Genomic DNA, 18,520 nt, shown 5'->3' with positions numbered 1-18,520 from the left:
AAGTTTGCAATTTCAGCCAACATTCTATACAGAAAGTTCAGCCATACACATTTTAAAAAGTATCTTAAAATTTGAAGCCTTTACAACCCATGCTACATAAATTTGACCTTTTTTGTCTAAAGCAGAACATATGACAAGACATTTAATATTATAAGTTATGAACAAATTCTACACTGATCTACACTGCATATAATCCAGCTGACTGGTGTTTAATCTCCACATAATGACTGTTTTATGTGGTGCCCACTGGATAGACTTGAACAGTATATACACACACCTAAGGCACTTTTAAAGTTTAGAGAACAGTCAAAAGACAAAGCCAAGATGATTTTGGTAAACTTTTATAAGTTCAATAATTCAGCTGAGGATGGAATTTTACTCTTACCTATGACTGCTTGCCTATAAGCATCCCTGAAACGATTCAAGTAGTATCTGTTTGCAGAATTTACTCCATCCTTCATTACTCCTGCCAGCTTTCTTTCACCAGTCCTTGTGAAGTCACCCTGTTGCATAAGACATTGAAATCATGCAGACACAGAACTTTGAAGCAGCAGTCTTGGCTCTCAAAAGCTTTAGCGTTTTGAAACTTAGAACAGAATGGATGACAACTCAAAAAGGAAGTTCAAGTAACTCTTTCATATAGAAGTTTAAAATATATTTTCAAAGAGCCTTTATTTCTTACAGTATGTTTGACTCTTCAGAGTATCTTATGCTTTTGACAGGCCTAGGATTCTATCTAATATCCTAAAAAAAATAATAATTTGGACATATATACCAACTAAGATTAAAGTGAAACATTTAAGACATCAGGCTGGGATGTCCGAATACCTCAAAATTATTGTCCTATACTTAAAAAAAAGCAGTATTGGAACGATGGAGAAGATTAGAGCTTACTGAAGGAAGGTTTGCATCTTTTTTGCTTCTGCTACCAGAGCAAGACAAGTATAAAATCCTGAAGAAAAAAAAGCAGTCACTTCACTAGAGGATCCTGACAGTTTTCGGACTAAAAAAGTCAGGTAGTAGCTGCTCTAAAAGCAGCTCTAAAAGCCATGCCAACTAGTATTAAAAGCATTTCAAGTGTACTTCACTTTCAAAATAAAAGAAATTGAAAATTCAAGTGTTAAATGGAAGTGAAAAATCACTTTAGTCTGTGGACATCATTAGTGAATATGGGGATCTCCAAGCTGAAAATTTAAGCCTATAAACTGAAGCTCTGCGTTCCAGATTTAGAGTCAAATACTCATAATAAAGACAAGACTGTCAGGCTGTTTTGATTTTCTGCAAGAAACAGAAGTGTAATAGACTAACCAAAGTTCAGCTGAGAGAGGAAAGAAAAAAAAAAAAGATTTATGTCTTAAGCATTTCCAGTGTACAGGTTTTTCCAACACCAAGTACTGGGAATACTCAGACTGTTCCACCAGTGACTATATACACAGAAAGTATCTCATAAGCCTATGGCTCTTCAGAGATCACTAATCCTGCAAGGAGTTTCATGCCCAATTTCTGATCTTGGTAGACTGCACTACAACTAACAAAAATATAACTAATCAATACCTACCTAGCCTGCTCTTAAGTCCCTCAGACAGCTTCACAGAACTATAACTATTGTGCTTCAGTTTAAGCACATTAATGTTTAAATGCTTATAGATCTTAAACTCTTAGCTCAGCTGTTTTGTATCTAGACTTAACACTAACAGAATGAAGTTAAGCCAGCACTAGCAGCAGTGCTTGCTGCTCAAGGCTTTCCTTCATTCACACTAGGTCCAACGCAAATTGTTCTCTTATTGAAAGGCCCCACATGTCTCCAAGAACAAGCAAGCAGAGTATGTGGCTAATTTTGCTATGTACAGAGGAGTTTTCTGTTGGTCATAAAAGCTATTACATAAACTATTAAACATCATAACAGATAATACTCTACCCTTTACCTTTAAAGCTGCTGTGCCAGCATACTGCCGACTTATGGCATCTCCATTGTTCGCCCATATTATCTGGTAGATTCTATTGCATTTCACTGGCAAAGGCTGTTCTGGTGGCATCACACCCAGTTTTTTGAGCTGGAATTTGATATACTTATTAACATAAGGTTCAAGATAAAGTCATTCTCAATATCAATACTTGATAAATACTTAACAATTAAGAAAAACATGCAAGTTTTAAATAGCCTTAAAAAAAAAAAAAAAAGGAGACCATCCTGCTCACTATCAGATAAAGTTCATTGTTAAACATCACATCAAAAGAATCACCATTGGAAGCAGCAGTAATAAATTTCTACTTTCATATTTAACGCATCTTCAAAAAAAATTAGCTGAAGGAAAACAAGTTGTTCTAGATTACTTAAAATAGAGGAAATGCTTCCGTTTTCTACAGGGAACCATTAAAAAAAAAAACAAACAGATGTTACAACTTAACTTGTTCAAGCTGTATCCCCCTTTGCTAAAGTCGTGTCACAATTTTTTTCATTGTAAAGCAAGGAGCTTCAGTTTTACACTTAGAATAGAAAAGAGCAGCAAGATTTCATTTCTGGATTGAAAAAACTGCACTATATACTTCAACACCCACAACCAAGGAACTTTAACAGTATGGCTCATCATAAAGTTACAATTACATTATTGCTGTGGGTTAACTTAACCTTTAAGATTAAGGCTAATAGCTAATTTACACCTTTTTAACAGCATCATGCCATTGATAAGAATATCAGATTAAAAATGCAGCTTGTAAAACAAAGCAAGATCAATGAAACACAAATAACTAAAAACAATGGCTTTCATAACCTTGAAGGTCTAAAAATAAGGAAATAGATTCTTTCCTTCCAGTCACAAGAAGGAGCACACTATAGAGACTTCATCTTTTGCTTCTGGACACTAGAACAAATTTGGTCACTTCAACTTCAAATTTAGACCTCCCAAAAGAAAGCCTTAGTAGTGACATCATATGTTATGTTTATTCATAAAGTTTGTGCATTTTGGACAGTTACTGCTTAACACTGATACTGAAAGCAAGATGCATTACTATTGAAAACAACCAGTACTTAAGTTTTTCCAAGAGAAGTCTCAGGTATTACATGAACTTAAGCCTTTTTCCACCTAATTAATTGGTAAAGCAGTACAACTTCCCATTCTGAAGTAAATACTATAAGTAACTGCAGTGCAGTCACTAAATTTTAGGCTGACTGTAGGGATAACTTGTAGGGCTAATTCATAGGCAAAGTTTGGCTTACAATAGCAGCTTAAAAAAAGTGCTCGAGCATTATTTGTGAGCAAGATAACAATTTATACAAAGCTATTCAACTCTGAAAACACTATCAAGCTCCCAGCAGAGACAAAACACATCACATAGTTCCCAGGAAATGCAAAGGCAAGGATTCATGTAACAATATTTCACTTCATGTCAGTCACTTTATAAAGCTTAGGGCATTTCTCAGTTATGAATTTGTTTTGAAGCACTTCAGCTATAAATTGGGAACAAAGCAGCACACTATCTCATCTAATACTACAGTAGTGACTACTGTAGTCCTTTCCAAAAATCTATGACTCTTAGATTGGAAAGACTGCCTGTGACTTCTCAGAGGTAACACACAGAAGAGTTGAGATGGGGGAGCAATGTAAAAAACAAAATCCCAGTCGTTATTGTAGAACAGGATTTCTACATCAGGAGTTCATACCACAATTAACTTTACACTGCCATGCAACTTTTCTATTAAATGAATAAATTTTAACAGAAGAATCATCTCCAGGATGAAGATAGCCAGTCCTTTCTTCTCTCAAAGGAAAGACTAGGCATTACAGTTTTAGAATGATTAATTTATTCTAGCTGTACATACTACCTTTTCATCTTCACAGTTCCCCAAACAGTTTGGGGAAATCCCCACCAGAGTAGGCTAGTTTAAGTGTTATTCAAACAAAGATTTTTTTTTTTTAATGTCCCTATGAATTATTAAGTTCTGAGGCACCTAGAGCTCTAAAAGTTTTATTAGTTATACATGCCTGCTGTTCCATGACCACTCTTGCAATAGCAGCCTGTACCACATTGGTACGATCCAGACAGTCCATGCAGTTAACCCGGAAAATTCCTTCCTGTTTACAAATAACACCAGCTTGATCAACCCTTTCAAAGAAAAAAAAAAAAAAGTCGTACCAAGACATTTTAGATCAAGTGTAATTTATCAGCTTCTGCAAACAGTAAAAAGTAGAAATTAAAAATTCTTACATATGTGATATTATTTCTAGTATCACTCTTCATCCTAGCTACACCCCATTCAGAATTAGCTACTTTTGTTCCCCATTACCCTCATTTCTTAAGGCCACATCTCTCTAGTCTAGCCTAGATATCCAAACACAGCCTACTTAGGCCATAAGCTTGATATTATATGTAACCAGATGTTTAATTCAATTCATACATATGTAATGACAGATTTCAAGAAAGAAAAGGTACTTAACCGCCAAAACACAAATCAGAAAATAATATGACAGGACACTTCACTCACAGAGAATATATAGAACAATATACAGTAATTAATGAAATACTACAACCATATTCATCCTCAGAATACACGAACTTTAATCAGTACAGATTAAAGGTCAAGAATGCCTACTAGTCTCAACAGTAAGGTTGTAGTTTTAGGGTTTGTAGGTCATCAGCTATGAAGTGTTTTACATTAGAAATAAGAAAAGCTAGAAGAGTTAAAGGCAGTAAACTTGAGGCAGAAAAGAGCATCTGAGGATTTTGCTGTTAGGTGTATAGAACAAAAACACTTCAGAACACAGAATATGAAGTGCTAATGCACTAACTAGGTACCAAGAGAGGCACATAAAGATCAGTTTTGACAAACTCAAGGCCCCTGAATATGTATTTAGTTTTTCCTAAAAATATTCCATAGTAGTCTGAAAACAGTAAGTACCTACCAGCACCACTTCATGTCAAGAATAATATCATGAATGGCATCAGTCAACGTCTGAACATTTTCAAACTTCATTCCTCGGCTAAAATACAGAATTTCACAGAAGTTAGTTCAAACTAAGGTAGCGGGGTTTATTTTTTAAATCATATAAAATAATTAGGTACAGATGGGTTTTCAGCTAAGTGAAAAATACAGATATTCTCTCAGGCAACAAACAAGTATGAAAGTTTAAGTAGTAGCCAATATTCAGAGCTATTTTAAAAGTACAGCTAAACATCTAAATCTGAGACAAGAGAGTCAGAACTGTAAGCTCAAGAATTTGCATTCTTGAATTAATCCATAAATAGTATGAGAAGATAGCAGAGAAAAATGTCAAGCCAGAAGTTAAGAAAGCACACGCAGGGCAAACTAAAGAATGATAGAAGCTTTGCATTTCTCTCCTCTCAGATCTCCCATCCCCTGCATCTAAGATGCATCTAAGAGTGGCCAAAGCTTGGTATATAGCCTTTCATCTCATACAGCCATTCTTCCAAATTAGTCAGCTATGCATATATACATAGTGGTTTAACCTAGTGTTGGAGAGGGACAGAGATCCCTTCTCTGTTGCTCAGAACAGGATTCTATGAATATTTAACTAAAAAAAGTAGTATACTCAGGTTTTAGGCAATATATGCTAACACCTTCAAGAACACCCAGTTTCCTAGAGAGCCAGAGCAAAGAAGAATGCTAAAGACAGGTATGGATGCAAGTTGTTAGGCAAAGGTGTGGGGAAACAAGGACATAGTAAAATTTGTTTTTGAATTAGAGTAAGATAAAGCAACATAGTTTACTGAGTACATGAATCTGTTTTGATAAAAGCTGTTTCATATTTTTATATTTCATAATGATCAACATGTCAGCTTATGTGAGTGCATATGAATACTTTCATTACCTGAGTATCTAATGGCTTATCTAAATTTGATTTAAACTGATAAAGTGCATCTCTCATTGTAGATACTGTAATGAGGGAGAATCTCTATACTGTATTTTAATGAATGTTATATACCTCTTTTTCCTACTTTTTCTTCTTTCTTTTTTTAAATTAAAGGCAGAAAAGCAGAGTGCTTATTAAAAGCCCAAACTGAAAAGGCAAACTGACCTACATTAGTGTTCTCAGGTAATACAGGTCCAAGGGAGATCTAGCTCTTATTATTTTAACTAAAGCTACAGTAGTATATTTTCCTAATTCCAGCATCAAACATGACCTAAAAATTTCAAAGCCTCTACAGAAAAGGAGTAGGTCTGAGCAATAAAAAGAGAACATGGATTCACACGCAATGCTAGCTGATTCTCCCAAAGGGATGCATGTTAGGCTGACTTTCTTAAGCAATGCCTGTGGAGATTGGCGCTTTAGCTTTTAACTACATGCCTTCACTGGTCTTCAAAAAAGTTCTTATCAGATCAACCCCAAGCTGCAGTTAGGTATCTATGGGGAAAACACTGATTCCATAAGGAATAACAAGTATGCAACTATTAAGGTATGTGCAACATTACACTCATTTGAGGAAGAGCCTCAGAAAAAGTAACCATTATAGCTTTGAAACTGGGATAGCCTGCCCAGCTTTATGAATGATTCTAAAGAATTAACACCCCTATACACACACCCACATTTCCCAAAGATAGTGCTTGCAGAATTGTTCTCTGTTCACACTGATGGTCACAGTGCGACAGGAAGCAGCCTTCACAGCTATAACAGTTCTTTGGAAAAAAAGAAAGAAAGAAACTCATGTAAACAAAGAATTATCAAATCAGAATTAATTCAGGATGTTGTTAGTGCTACAAAAAAGAATTTTTTTTAAAGGGCATTAGTATTTTGAGGGGAGGAGCCCTCCTTTTTCCTCTCAGGCAAAATATCTACTAATGATGTACTTAGTAAGGCTGCATCCTTTTTCAAGCCAGATGCACTCCCCATATTAAGTTACAAAAAATGAAGCTTAGAACAGTTTTCAGACCCCAAGTTTGTCCACAGCTGCAATCTGCTTGAGGGAGACAGGGGAAATGCATGCCTGTGTGACAGATTGCATGCTTGAGCATATGAACACTACATTAGTCCATGCCAACATCAGAGCGGAGTCATGAAAACAGCAACTATTTATATTGGATCAAACCAAATCACAGAACAGCATCAGGATTTTGGAAGAACCATACTGCATCTATAGGAACAAGCAAGAGACAGAAGAATAGCTTCTAGTAAGGAATTAAGAGCAGAATATCACAGTTTGAAAAGCAGGTCAGCCACAGCTTTGTTCAAAGCATGTTTTAGGCAATTGCCTTGCTTAAAGCAGAACAACTTTAAGTTTTTTTAAACATGCACCGTATTTACTAGGCAAGGAGATCAGTTGCACACAACACCAAACAGTGTTTGGTCATCCAAACTTAAGTTTGTTACACAGCTTTCATTCCCAAAAGGTATTTTTTCTTTGAAAAGAAAGTGTTTCACACAGAAATGGACAAATAACAGCTCTTCTCTCCCTTCTTGCTCTCCTTTTACACTAATATGAGAAAAGGATTCAAAGTGACATTTTTAAAAGGTCTTACCAGTGCTCATGGAAGTCAAATGAAACATAAGTCAGATTTGGATTGTTGTACAGAAGCACTTGTTTAAGGTAAGCATCTCCAATAATCTTCTCTCTGCCTGTTTGATCCACCAAGTTAATAATAACCTGTTCAAAAGTTTAATTATAACAGTCATCTTCTGCAACATGTCTTCCTTAGATATATCATGTAGTAACACATAGGACAAGATATAAAGTTTGTAGGTCATCTTGCTAAATTTACTATATTTGCTAGTTTGTACTTGAGATCAAATAAGCTCTAAGTTACCTGACTACCTGAATGTTAACACAAAGAAGCTATGAATTGATAAGACAGGTATCTGGAAGTGGGGCTTAAAAATTTTTGTAATGCATCACTGCTGTTCAGAAGTTACTTTGAAGAATATGAGAAAGTTAGTAAAATTCTGGTTGTGCACCACCTTTCCAAATGTCTAAAGCAAACTTAAATAAAAGGCTTTTTATCTTTTAGATCTCCTGCACTTTAACATGACTTGACTTCATGTGATACTCACCTGCTTTTTGTAATTTTTCAGCTGTTCTTCAAAATGTGCACGAAAACAGGACACTGTTTCATTTTCACCTGCAAGGCAGAGCAATGTTACACAGTTTGTTCGATAACAAGTTCTATTTGAAGTATCAAGAGTATACATCTGGGTATGATTTAAGCTAAAATAACTACGCAGCACAGCATAATGCATTATATAGAATTACTTCTATAAAAGGTCTTGCATCAGTTTGATCAACTACAGTATAGTGGGTCTACTACTCGAGTACATAAGGGAACACCATTCTTTAAATTGTTTTGTGTCGCTTTTGGTGTAGAATACATTGGACAACTTACTCCTTTTCTTTAAGCCTGTTGAATTCTTCCATATGTGTACCACACCCCTTTCAGAAGAGAAGTTCATACTTGTTTTGGGGCCAGGCAGTTATTGAAAGAGCAAAGATGTACTACACTTAAAGTGTTATCCAACTCTCCTGGAAGACCGAAGTATTTGGGGGGGGGGGGGGGAGCCAAACACAAACACTATCCACTTAATTCAAAGCACCACTGATCCTCTAGAGTCTCAGCTCCTACTTAGAAGTGTATCAAATTAAATGTAATTCCCCTTTAAAAAAAAATCCTATTGGGAAAGAAAAAGAGCTGAACAAAAAAAGGAATTGTAAACAGATGTCACCACACAGAAGCTTTCAGATGGAAATAATTAAGTGCTGCTTCCATATAATCTAAAGGGGGAGGGCTGTTTTAGTCTTGGATTTTCCCCTATCTACAGCTTGCTAGTTTTCCTCACTTTATGAATTAGCTTATGTTTACCTTTCCATGATCTGGCAACAAATCATCCCTCTCCAGTTATTTTCAGGTATTTAGTGTAAACTCACAAGAGCTGAATCTATTGACACATCTTCCTTAATCCTTGAAGGATACTGTTTATAAGCTTAAGATTATGTGCTAGAGTTATGCTTAGATTCCTAAGCAAGATAAAAGATAAATTTTACTAGGTCCTACTCAAAACACAGGAGAAACACAGCCCTTCATTTCCAGCATCACAGCCCTCACACAAAAGGACCAATTACTTGATTTTTCAGCCCTGGAGTCTTCAGTGGAAGACAACTAGACTTGCTAAAGTTAGAGAAGAATGTAAATACAAGTTTGACTAGCAGAAGTACCTACTTATAAAGACAAGTCTGGGATGTCAGTCAATCCAATTAAGTGTCACTCTGATTCCACAAGATCATGAACATACTAGCATCCTTCCCAGAAAAATTTTTCCTTTACAATACTAAACTTACTAGGATGATACAAAGGCCAGTGGAATCCTTTGGAAGTTCAGGGAATGGATACCTAGTTCATACTAACATTCATATTCAGTCTCCCCAATATTCTTAGACATACTGCAGAACTGTGCAATATGAAGTGTCTAAGTTTTCCCCACATTGAATTAGCAGTTCTTAATACAGAAAGAACCTCAGCATAAATTAACTTCAGACAGAGGTACTCTTAAGACATCACTGAGCAGATTTTCTCCAAAGAGCAAGCCAAATATCTCCCTTCTCAACCCAGAAAACACTGCAACAAACAAGATGAGACACAGGCACTTGATTAAATACTGAAACTCAAGATCCCTCTGAATTTACAAGGGATAAAGTCAGAGTTCCACATAGGATTAGAGTAGGAGTTAAATGGGGTCAAGTCACTACTATTATTCTTAGCTCTTAGAAAGAGTCAGTGAAAAACTATTAGTAAAGAAATGCTACAATTTCCCTATTTCTAACAGAACTCTGATCTTTAGATATTCCATTCAAAAATACTTACTCTTGTCCAGTCGGGGCCGTGGGTTATATCTATATCCAACTTGGCTCCAGAAAACAGGCACAGAGCCTCGTGTTTGAATAAATGAGAGAGTATGATTATGGACGTGAATCAGTTGCTCCGTCTCAACGTAGTTTGCCACATTCCCATTTTTATCAACCCCTCTTCGCTTATACCGCATTCCTAGGAGGAATGAGAATAACGATCAATTCATATTTAAATATTAGTCTTAAACACAGATAACTTTGTTAGTGTTTTTAGTAACAGTGACAAGAATAGAGCTCCAGCCAAACTCCCATATCAAACAGTAGAAGTATCTTCTTCCAGTCCCCACAACTTATGTTTATTATATGAAGGCCAGGGGAAAGAGTAAGTACGTTGACAGGGTAATGCAGTTTATTGGCACTGTACAAACAGCCTATAAAGGCAAGAATAACTAGTCCATTCTAAAGAATACAAATACCTCCTGTTCTGTCAAATTTAGCAAGTTTGACTTCAGTGCTCAGTGTTTTCCTTGAACTTAAAGGCCACCTTTTATTGGCAGATGCTTCGCTTCTCACAATAAGATCTCATGAGCAGCCCAAAAGTTAGCACATCCTACAGCATAGAAAGGGAAGGCTTTTTCTTGTTTTATCTGGACATCTAATTCTGCATAGTAAGAGCAGATACTACTTCACACTATTTTTCACCTAGCTTCCTCTGATCTGGTCATTAAAGACAACAGGTAAGTGTTTGCATATGGAAATCAGGTAAAGGAGAGGCTTTCATTGTATTTCAGAAAGGACAGGGGAGAGAATAAGTTAAAAAAAATTATAGAAAGATTCAAGTCTAAAGTTTAAGTAGTTCAGAAATTCAGTTCTGCAGAATCAGAATAACTTTGCTGGGCCCAGTACTACTTCAGGACCCAAAACTTCTGAACTGAACCCCACAGCACCAGCTAAGGGCTATAAAGGGGAGAGGGGGAGGAGATTAGAAATAGGAAAGCAAAGGGAATGTAAGATACCCACCATAGGGATCTTTATAGGGACAAAAAGGAGCAAGGCAATTCTATAGAATTTAATCAGGAGGGAGCTTTTGGCCCATGATTTCAGAGTAAAGCTTCAGATGCCTTTTGCTTATTCCCTCCTGCTAGAGGTCAGATGACATCATTCCAAAACCAAACTAAGTCACCGGGGGGGGGGGGGGGGGGGGGGGGAGTAGTTCCCTTACTCTTGAAGTCTCAACTTTCCCAGGCACTATGCTCTTCTTCTCTAAGCTTAAGAGCAGCTGTCTTCCTTTACGTCTCATGGCACCTTTCCTTAAGGTCTTAGGTGTGTTAATAATTTAGTGCAATGTGGTTTTATTACAAACAAGCTGTCTGAAAAATAAAGAATCACTGTATGTATAACATAATACTAATTTGAAAGCCTAAGAAACTTTCTCACAAATTTTACAATGTTTCATAAATGAAAACACCTTGAACACTTAATTCATTCAGTAATGCTTAATTTTAGTTAAAAACACAGCTTTACCTTGAACTTAGTCTTCAAGGCATTGCATCAATCTACTGGAACAATCCTCTTGTTTTAAGAGAAAAAGCTCTACACAGTTTGTGTTCTGAAGTAGGAATCAGATGGTCACAATGTCATTATAGTAAAGAGTGACTTGATGAGCAGTTTACCCTGCAGCTCAGTTTCATTATGTTTTAAAGCAATTTAGCATAGATAAGACTTATTGCAAACTAGATGCTATCCTAGAACCATCACATATTTACTCTGAAAAGTTCTGATCAATAGCTTTCCTTGGAACTGGATTAAATGCATTGAATCAAGCTGCAGTGAGAAAGCCAGTCTCATATTAGGATAAGCTCACCAGGTTTTCTTCTGATGTGTTAAAAGACTGGCTGTGTAGGAAAGACAGGAGGAGTTGGTCTGGGTAGAGAATATCAGAAGAGTGCTTATAGACTGGAAAGGGTCAGAATTGAACAGGACCTACTAAAGCAATTCAGTCTTTCCTCCTGTTCTCTGAAACACAGGAAAAGTTTCATTTGCCTTGTTGCTATTAAAATAAGTCAAATAACAAACAAGACCAAAGCATGGTCCTTGTTTCACACCTTGGCCTTACCTACTTTCCCTTCAGGTGAAAGAGGAAGAAAAAAAAAAGAAACAAATGATTCTTCAAGTGCTTTTCAAGTCCCTACTGAGCTGCTATCAAGCCTTCAAAGGCAGGCCTTGGAAAGTTTCATTCCCACCCAGGCCCACTGAAGTATCAATATCAGCTTGGAGCTGTAAGCAAGGTTCAGAACAAAGTGTTCTTTGAAAATAGGACAGGGAAATTTATCCCAGAACAGTCATCTCCAAGGATACATCCAGTGCCCAAGAGGAGACCAGTGACACTCCCTCAGTTACTGGTCTCCCAAAAGCAGGAAAGGCTATAGCACATATCTGGACAGGATATTAACATCTGCTGAACAACATAGCACTGTCTTCCAAGTTTTATCTTCTGTATTCCTCTTCAGTATTCAAAAAAGTCTGTTTACATCCAATCTAAGCTGTTTATCAACATTTGGGCCTTCCGATACTCTGAACTATGTTTACTTACCAGCTCTGTGCCGACTCCGGCGTGAGATAAGTGCCACCAAAAATGTTGGATGAATGTCATCTACACAAGTTGATTCCTGAGGAGTTTCAGGACTGCTCTTCTCATCATCAGATGATTCACTATAATTTACTACAAGTTCTTCAATTTGCACAAATCCTTGTATGATAGGTATAATCCAGAAATCCACTTCAGCATTCTGAAGGTTACAAAAGATACATTTACATTCCTATTGGTTTTAATTTATATTACCTATAAATTTCTCCCACCATTTCTCATGCATATTAACAGTTGTTAGATATTTCTTTCATTTTTTTAAGAAGCTTTTGTCATATCTGTGTCCGATTCATGAAAAAACAGATACCAGCATTTTCCCTCTGCTGGTTGGAGGGATTTTAAAGCATGGGGTTAGAGGCGTGTGTGCATGGCAGGGGAAGGGTGGGGAAACCACACCTCGACAGGATTTCTGTGATGGTAAAGCAAGAAAAGGCAAAAAGCCCTCCTCTACTCCCAGTTATCTAGGGATTTAAGAAAGTCCTAGTATTCCTACCACAATTTTAAAAGCTTCTTTTCCCCTTCCTTACAGGAAGTTTTCATATAACATTATGTTTTATTAAATTAGGTTTAAAAGATTAGAGTAATAGCTATTCATGTCAAAGATTAAGACAGTCAATTCAGATAAAGCAGAAAAAAAGGTAAATGTATTACCTAGTTTCCAATTTAAAGCAGTTTTACCCTGTATGTCCACAGAAGTGGAGAATAATTCACTAAATACAGATGGCCAAGCTATTTACCTGAACTTATGGCTTGTTGGGAAGTTAAAATTTTCTACCATATTTCCAATTCAAAACAAACTAGAATGTCAACTTTTTTTTTTTTTAAACAGTTTTTCCCCAATTGTCACACAGCACATCCTCAGAAGTCAGACTTCAGGTTTGAGAACATTAGTATCACTTTCTTATTAGGAAGGTTTTTCAAAACTTGTTGCCACACAAATACACCTTGCTGGTGGACAAGAAACTTTCAGCCAATATTGATTGCTCTAAACTAGTTGTATAAGCAAGAATTAGTATGCCCACCATCCTACCAAAGAAGTTATGTTCTTCAGAGCTTTTCTTGCATGTCAGAACAGCCTAGCCTGCTAGAATAAGCTGTCTTCCATTTCTCCTTCTTCTTAATAAGGCGGGGGGGGGGGGGGGCACACACAACCACACACACACACACAATAGCAGCTTCCAGGTCTGTTTGAGTGACTCTTTCCATTTTTATTAAGACAACAAATAATCTACAAAAAAAATAAATTGTGTATATAAAAAAAAACCACATGCATTCAGGCAGTAGCATTCTAATAGCACTTTTAAGGAGAAATTCAAATAAAGGTGGAAAGACATTTGAGGTATTCACCATTATTTGCTGAAGACATCCTTAAGTAAATACATTTCCCTTGCAGGAAAGATTTTATCCTACTCTACACTACCTAAGCTATGACAGAATTGTTATGGTTTACTTTAATATAGCCATTACAGGGTGGCAGGGCAGGGGCTGTAAGGGGAACCTATGAGACTAATAGGTGTGTATTTAAAGCTATTGATACTTTCACCTCCAAAAATTCTGCATTGTACAATACTATAAAGTGTTGAGGATAAAGGTGGTAGAAAAGGCTTTTTGCCATGCCTAAAGTAAAATTCCAACAATTTATTAGAAGTTAAGCTTCTGTGGCAAACAGGGAGGGAAAAACATTCTTCAGTTGTACCAGTTAAAAACTGATGTTGGAATTAACATATAGAAATTTTTGTATTATTGAAAAAATATTTTCATTGCTAAAAGTGTTAAAGAATCAGACACAAGTAACTAAACAAATCTATTTCCTAAAGTTAAGAGATTTGCAGACCTCCTTAGAGCCCTTCATCAAGGTTAGGCACTTGACTGTCACAAGAGTGGCATATTCCATGCCTTTTTGTTTGTTTTAAATAAAAATAACTAGTATCATAAATCTGCATTGTGATTATTTCCCTAAGTACACAACCACCCACTACAACACACTGACTTGCAAAAATACCTAAAACATACTAAAAACTAGTAAAGTTGTTAGCCTGTTTTCAGCAGAGGTTATAAACATAGGCTTCGTATGGACCAAATCAGCTGTCTTCAGCACCTAACCCCAAGGTTCAGAGTTCTGCACAGTAGTGTCCTTACATCCCAAAACCTCCATTTCTTAAACAGAATTTAGATCAGAGTCCCATGCTAATCAAGGTTATCCATGTGTATCTTATAAAATGAAGATCCAACTAGTTAAATTCCTGCTGTGTGTGAAACTTGACAGAACATCTAGGCTTATCCTACTCTGATCCCATAAGCTCATATACGATAAGACAAGGTTTATCCTGTTCTAATCCCACATAGAGTATAAAATCATTAATGAAAGAGATATAGGACATAAGGTAAGACGTCTGTCAGCTTTAAGAGAACCTAATACTTGGGCTAAATTGGCATTTAGTAGTTACCTGAGGGGTTCATTTACAGTGAAGCAAGATCATACGTTAAATGTATAACAACCACTTTTTTTTTCTTCAATTTGTGTGCCCATTAGCCATGAAGAGGCTTTTCCATTCTGAACTGTTCAGAATAATTTTTTTTTAAACCACTACAGTTATGTTGATCAGCTGTTCTGTTGTGGGGGGAGGACATTTAATATACATATGTATACACACACATATAAAATATATAAAATAATCTCTCCTTAGGAAGACAGAAATCTTGACCCAAACAAGAAAATTGAGTAAAGAAACAATAAGGAAGAAGAGCAAGAAAGTCAGCTCTGTCCAGGGATAATTCATTTCAAAGATAAGCAGATCTTAAGTATCCCTTCAGGATTCAGCACAAACTATTATACCACAGAACAAGTTATTCTGCATTGCTTTATTAAAATAATCTGTAAGTTTGGCTGATGTTCATTCATTAGGAGTGACTGCAGGTCAAATGGAAGGCTGGCTGGGGGAAGGAGTGTCAGCTGCCCAGGAAGTCAGCTGCTCAGCTCAGATAGGCACAGCCCTGATCCCAACCTCTCTGCCAAGCAGACTGCTAATTAACTTTTGAGGCCTTAAGTAAAACCACAGAATTGTATTCATAATACACAATGTTTTTTGAGAAAAGACTCACATCAGTGCTTATGAGATCTTCAATCATGTGCTTGTTCCAAAAGAATCTGTCATCAACCTGTTTAAAACAAAGATAGTTTTTGCAGTATTTTAACCAAGGTTTGAAGATATCTTTGGTAGAGATGCTAAGGGCATTCACTACAACTGCACATACGAATCTAGTGTTCATTGCTTCCAAATATGTAACAGCTCAACTCAAAACATGCTGCTGGAGGCTTTCATTTCCTCAAACAGAAGTCTGTTCCAGGGCAAGATCCTCAGTTGCTGCAGATTATATACAGAATGTGGCCTGGCAGGTTTGGACCACATACATTTAACATTGCACATCTTCCTAAAGGAAAAACACTTACTTTCCTCCACAGAGGCAAGTTAGTTTTTTCACACGCGCTCTGCCTCTGTACTGAATTTGTTAGGTCATAGGTCAGGCTGTAGTAAAAGGAATCTGAATCCATGAACATTTTGAATAGTTCCTCCAATAATCTCTTCTCCAGCTTTTCTTTTTCTTTACTTTCTTTAATCTGAAATAAAAGTAATGGAATTCTTATATTTTGCTCTTTTATTGAAAGAAATTCTAACCATATTTGCTAAGTGACATTTCTAACCTTGCAAGACAAACATTTTCTCACCAAGGGGCAGAACTTTAAAATTGCTAGCAGAGATAACTAAGGCCAGCATCTTCTAAAATATCATGCATCATAAAAGTACATTCATTGTGAGGATTATTCAGAGCAAAGCCAGACTTTGAAATGTACTGCAAGATCAAAAAAGTATATCCAGTTTCTCAGGCGTTCCTAAATTAAAGATACTGTATTTACCTGTCCCAATTTTAATAAGTATTCTGTATTCTTTACATTTTCAAACCCAAACTAAGTATTATACCAAAAGGGTTCTGGTGAGATGGTATGGGTGCACAGATTTTCCTCAGAAAACTCATCTTTTGTGTTCAACCCTATGATAAGAGAGATACTTAAATAGGGCCTTCTGCAGAAGTTTCAAATCCCGCTAGAAACAAGTCCGGGTAAGAAGGCATTAGGAATTCCTCAGGAATTATGTAAAGACAAAAGGGAAGAACAGTAGCAGTTAAATATCAAAAATTAACTTGAACTTCATGACAAAGCTGTCACATTCTGCAGTGTTTTACTAGTTCTCTTTTCAGGTGATATTTATTAGTCATCATTCTGATCACTCACCACAACCTTTAACTTATCAACTAAAAAAATTCTGGGAAAAAAAATACCGCAAGAAAACAGTAAAAACTTACCTTCTTTTTATTTGGAGCAGACACATTTGATTTAATTTGAGTAAGGGTCTTCAGCAGAAATTTTGAGTCATCCGGAGACTGCGTAATCTTCTCTGGCTTGTTTATCCCAAAATGGTGCTTTTTACAAAGCTAAATAATAGCAATAGTATTGAATTAAAGTCAATATTTAAATATACTTTAACACATTCAAAGAAGTTTTAATGGAAGTCTACAAAAGCAAGCCTATGTAGAAGTCCACAAACCTAGGGGAGATGCTCTAAAATACAGGGGGAAACATGCAGGTTTCACTTTATAGCCTAGTTTTCCCCCAATCTTTACAAAAGCCATTTTCCACTGTCATTGTGGGGGGGGGGGGGGGAACAAAACACTGCTTCAATTTGACATGACTCAAGCATCCAGACCCACCTCAATTTCCCACCTAAACTACAATGTAAGTTATTATTACTCACATGCATTGTTTTTCCTTTAGCCAAAATTCTGGAAGAGTTAAAGTAAGGTCTTCTCTTAAAGCCAAATTAAGAGATTAAGATTCCAAAACGGAATGGATGCAAGGGCATCAGTGAGAAAGTATACTCTCTCCTGAATGCAAAGATTTTCATACCTCTAGTTCCAGATCTTGAGGTTCTGTTTCAGAAAGTGGAATCACTGCAATTTTTGTTATTTTGCATACTTCATGGTCTCCTGGAAGCCTGCCAATCAATGCTTTCTGACGAATTAAAAGTAGCCACCATGGTAAATCTGGAAAAAGTTTAAAGCCTAGCTATGAAGTCACATTCACTTAGACAATCAATCAGAAGCTTTTCCCCCAATGTAAAAACCCTGCTAGAAGCCATTTGATTAGAATAATCCAGTGAATGATGATTTGTTATTACAGTATTATATACTGTTATAAAAAGACATTCCAAAAACAGTACTTATTCCATCTCTTATATAGGGGGGGGGGGGGGGGAAATCACTATTTCAGACTTGTCCATTTGGGGTAAAGTTACCATTGCTTCACCTATGGCAATTAGACTACCTCTAGGATGAGGCACATTCCTGCCAATATCATTATGGTAGTGCAATTAGAAAAATGAAGCGTTTTTGGAGTTCACCGCACAGCAGGGTAAAGTCATCCCCTCAGTACTTTCCATTGAGTGGGAAACAAACAAGACAGACAGCAAATAGCATCTGCTTTCAAGAAGCTTATGAGTAAAGAATTCTGGTGAGCCAGCTTGGACTTCATCATAAAAGCTCACATATGTTTAAAGCTTCACAACATTATTTCCAAAGTACAGATACCTAAGTGGTGTACAAATTAGTGAACCAAGGATTAGCGAAGACACCAATTTTAGCAGCATTCTATATACACTTTACCTACAATGCTTGTAATAACTTCAACACTTTAAAGAGACAGAAACAAACAGTAACATTCCCACTGCTAATAGTGACTGGACATTTGTTTCTTAGATTTTAAGCCCTTGGCTAAATCAGTAGCGTGCTAACTGTATGCTGGGCTTTTACGAGCCAAAAGTGAAAGTTTAAGAGAGATGGAAGAGGCAGAAGAAGTTTTAGACACACATAAACTGTCTCCTGCTTTTAGGAGGAAGTGTAACTGAAGAAATCACATACAAACATTAAAAGCCTGCTATGGTAGAATTTCACTTGCTTCCACGCTTTGGACAGTGGATTGTGTCATGTGTTACTATGCTTTGGAATACAATATCCAGCTTTTGGGGGGGA

General features: G+C 36.5%; 1 protein-coding gene across 1 annotated transcript in view; it reads right to left on the bottom strand.

Moving 5' to 3' along the window:
- The window catches only part of INPP5F (inositol polyphosphate-5-phosphatase F), a 48,052-nt gene that overhangs the window by 9,964 nt on the left and 19,568 nt on the right, over positions 1-18,520 (bottom strand). Inside the window, exons 3-14 of the mRNA XM_067300320.1 lie at positions 17,400-17,536; positions 16,799-16,927; positions 15,888-16,055; positions 15,539-15,595; positions 12,383-12,578; positions 9,806-9,985; positions 8,004-8,071; positions 7,475-7,599; positions 4,902-4,979; positions 3,984-4,104; positions 1,926-2,054; positions 386-503 (exon numbers count right to left, since the gene is read on the bottom strand). Of these exons, the coding sequence (XP_067156421.1) occupies positions 386-503; positions 1,926-2,054; positions 3,984-4,104; positions 4,902-4,979; positions 7,475-7,599; positions 8,004-8,071; positions 9,806-9,985; positions 12,383-12,578; positions 15,539-15,595; positions 15,888-16,055; positions 16,799-16,927; positions 17,400-17,536 (1,506 nt within the window). The remainder of the gene's footprint in view (positions 1-385; positions 504-1,925; positions 2,055-3,983; positions 4,105-4,901; positions 4,980-7,474; positions 7,600-8,003; positions 8,072-9,805; positions 9,986-12,382; positions 12,579-15,538; positions 15,596-15,887; positions 16,056-16,798; positions 16,928-17,399; positions 17,537-18,520) is intronic.

This window comes from Apteryx mantelli, chromosome 7, assembly GCF_036417845.1.
Source record: "Apteryx mantelli isolate bAptMan1 chromosome 7, bAptMan1.hap1, whole genome shotgun sequence".
In the NCBI taxonomy this organism is placed as follows: Eukaryota; Metazoa; Chordata; class Aves; order Apterygiformes; family Apterygidae; genus Apteryx; species Apteryx mantelli.
This window is presented reverse-complemented; position numbering and strand designations above follow the sequence as displayed.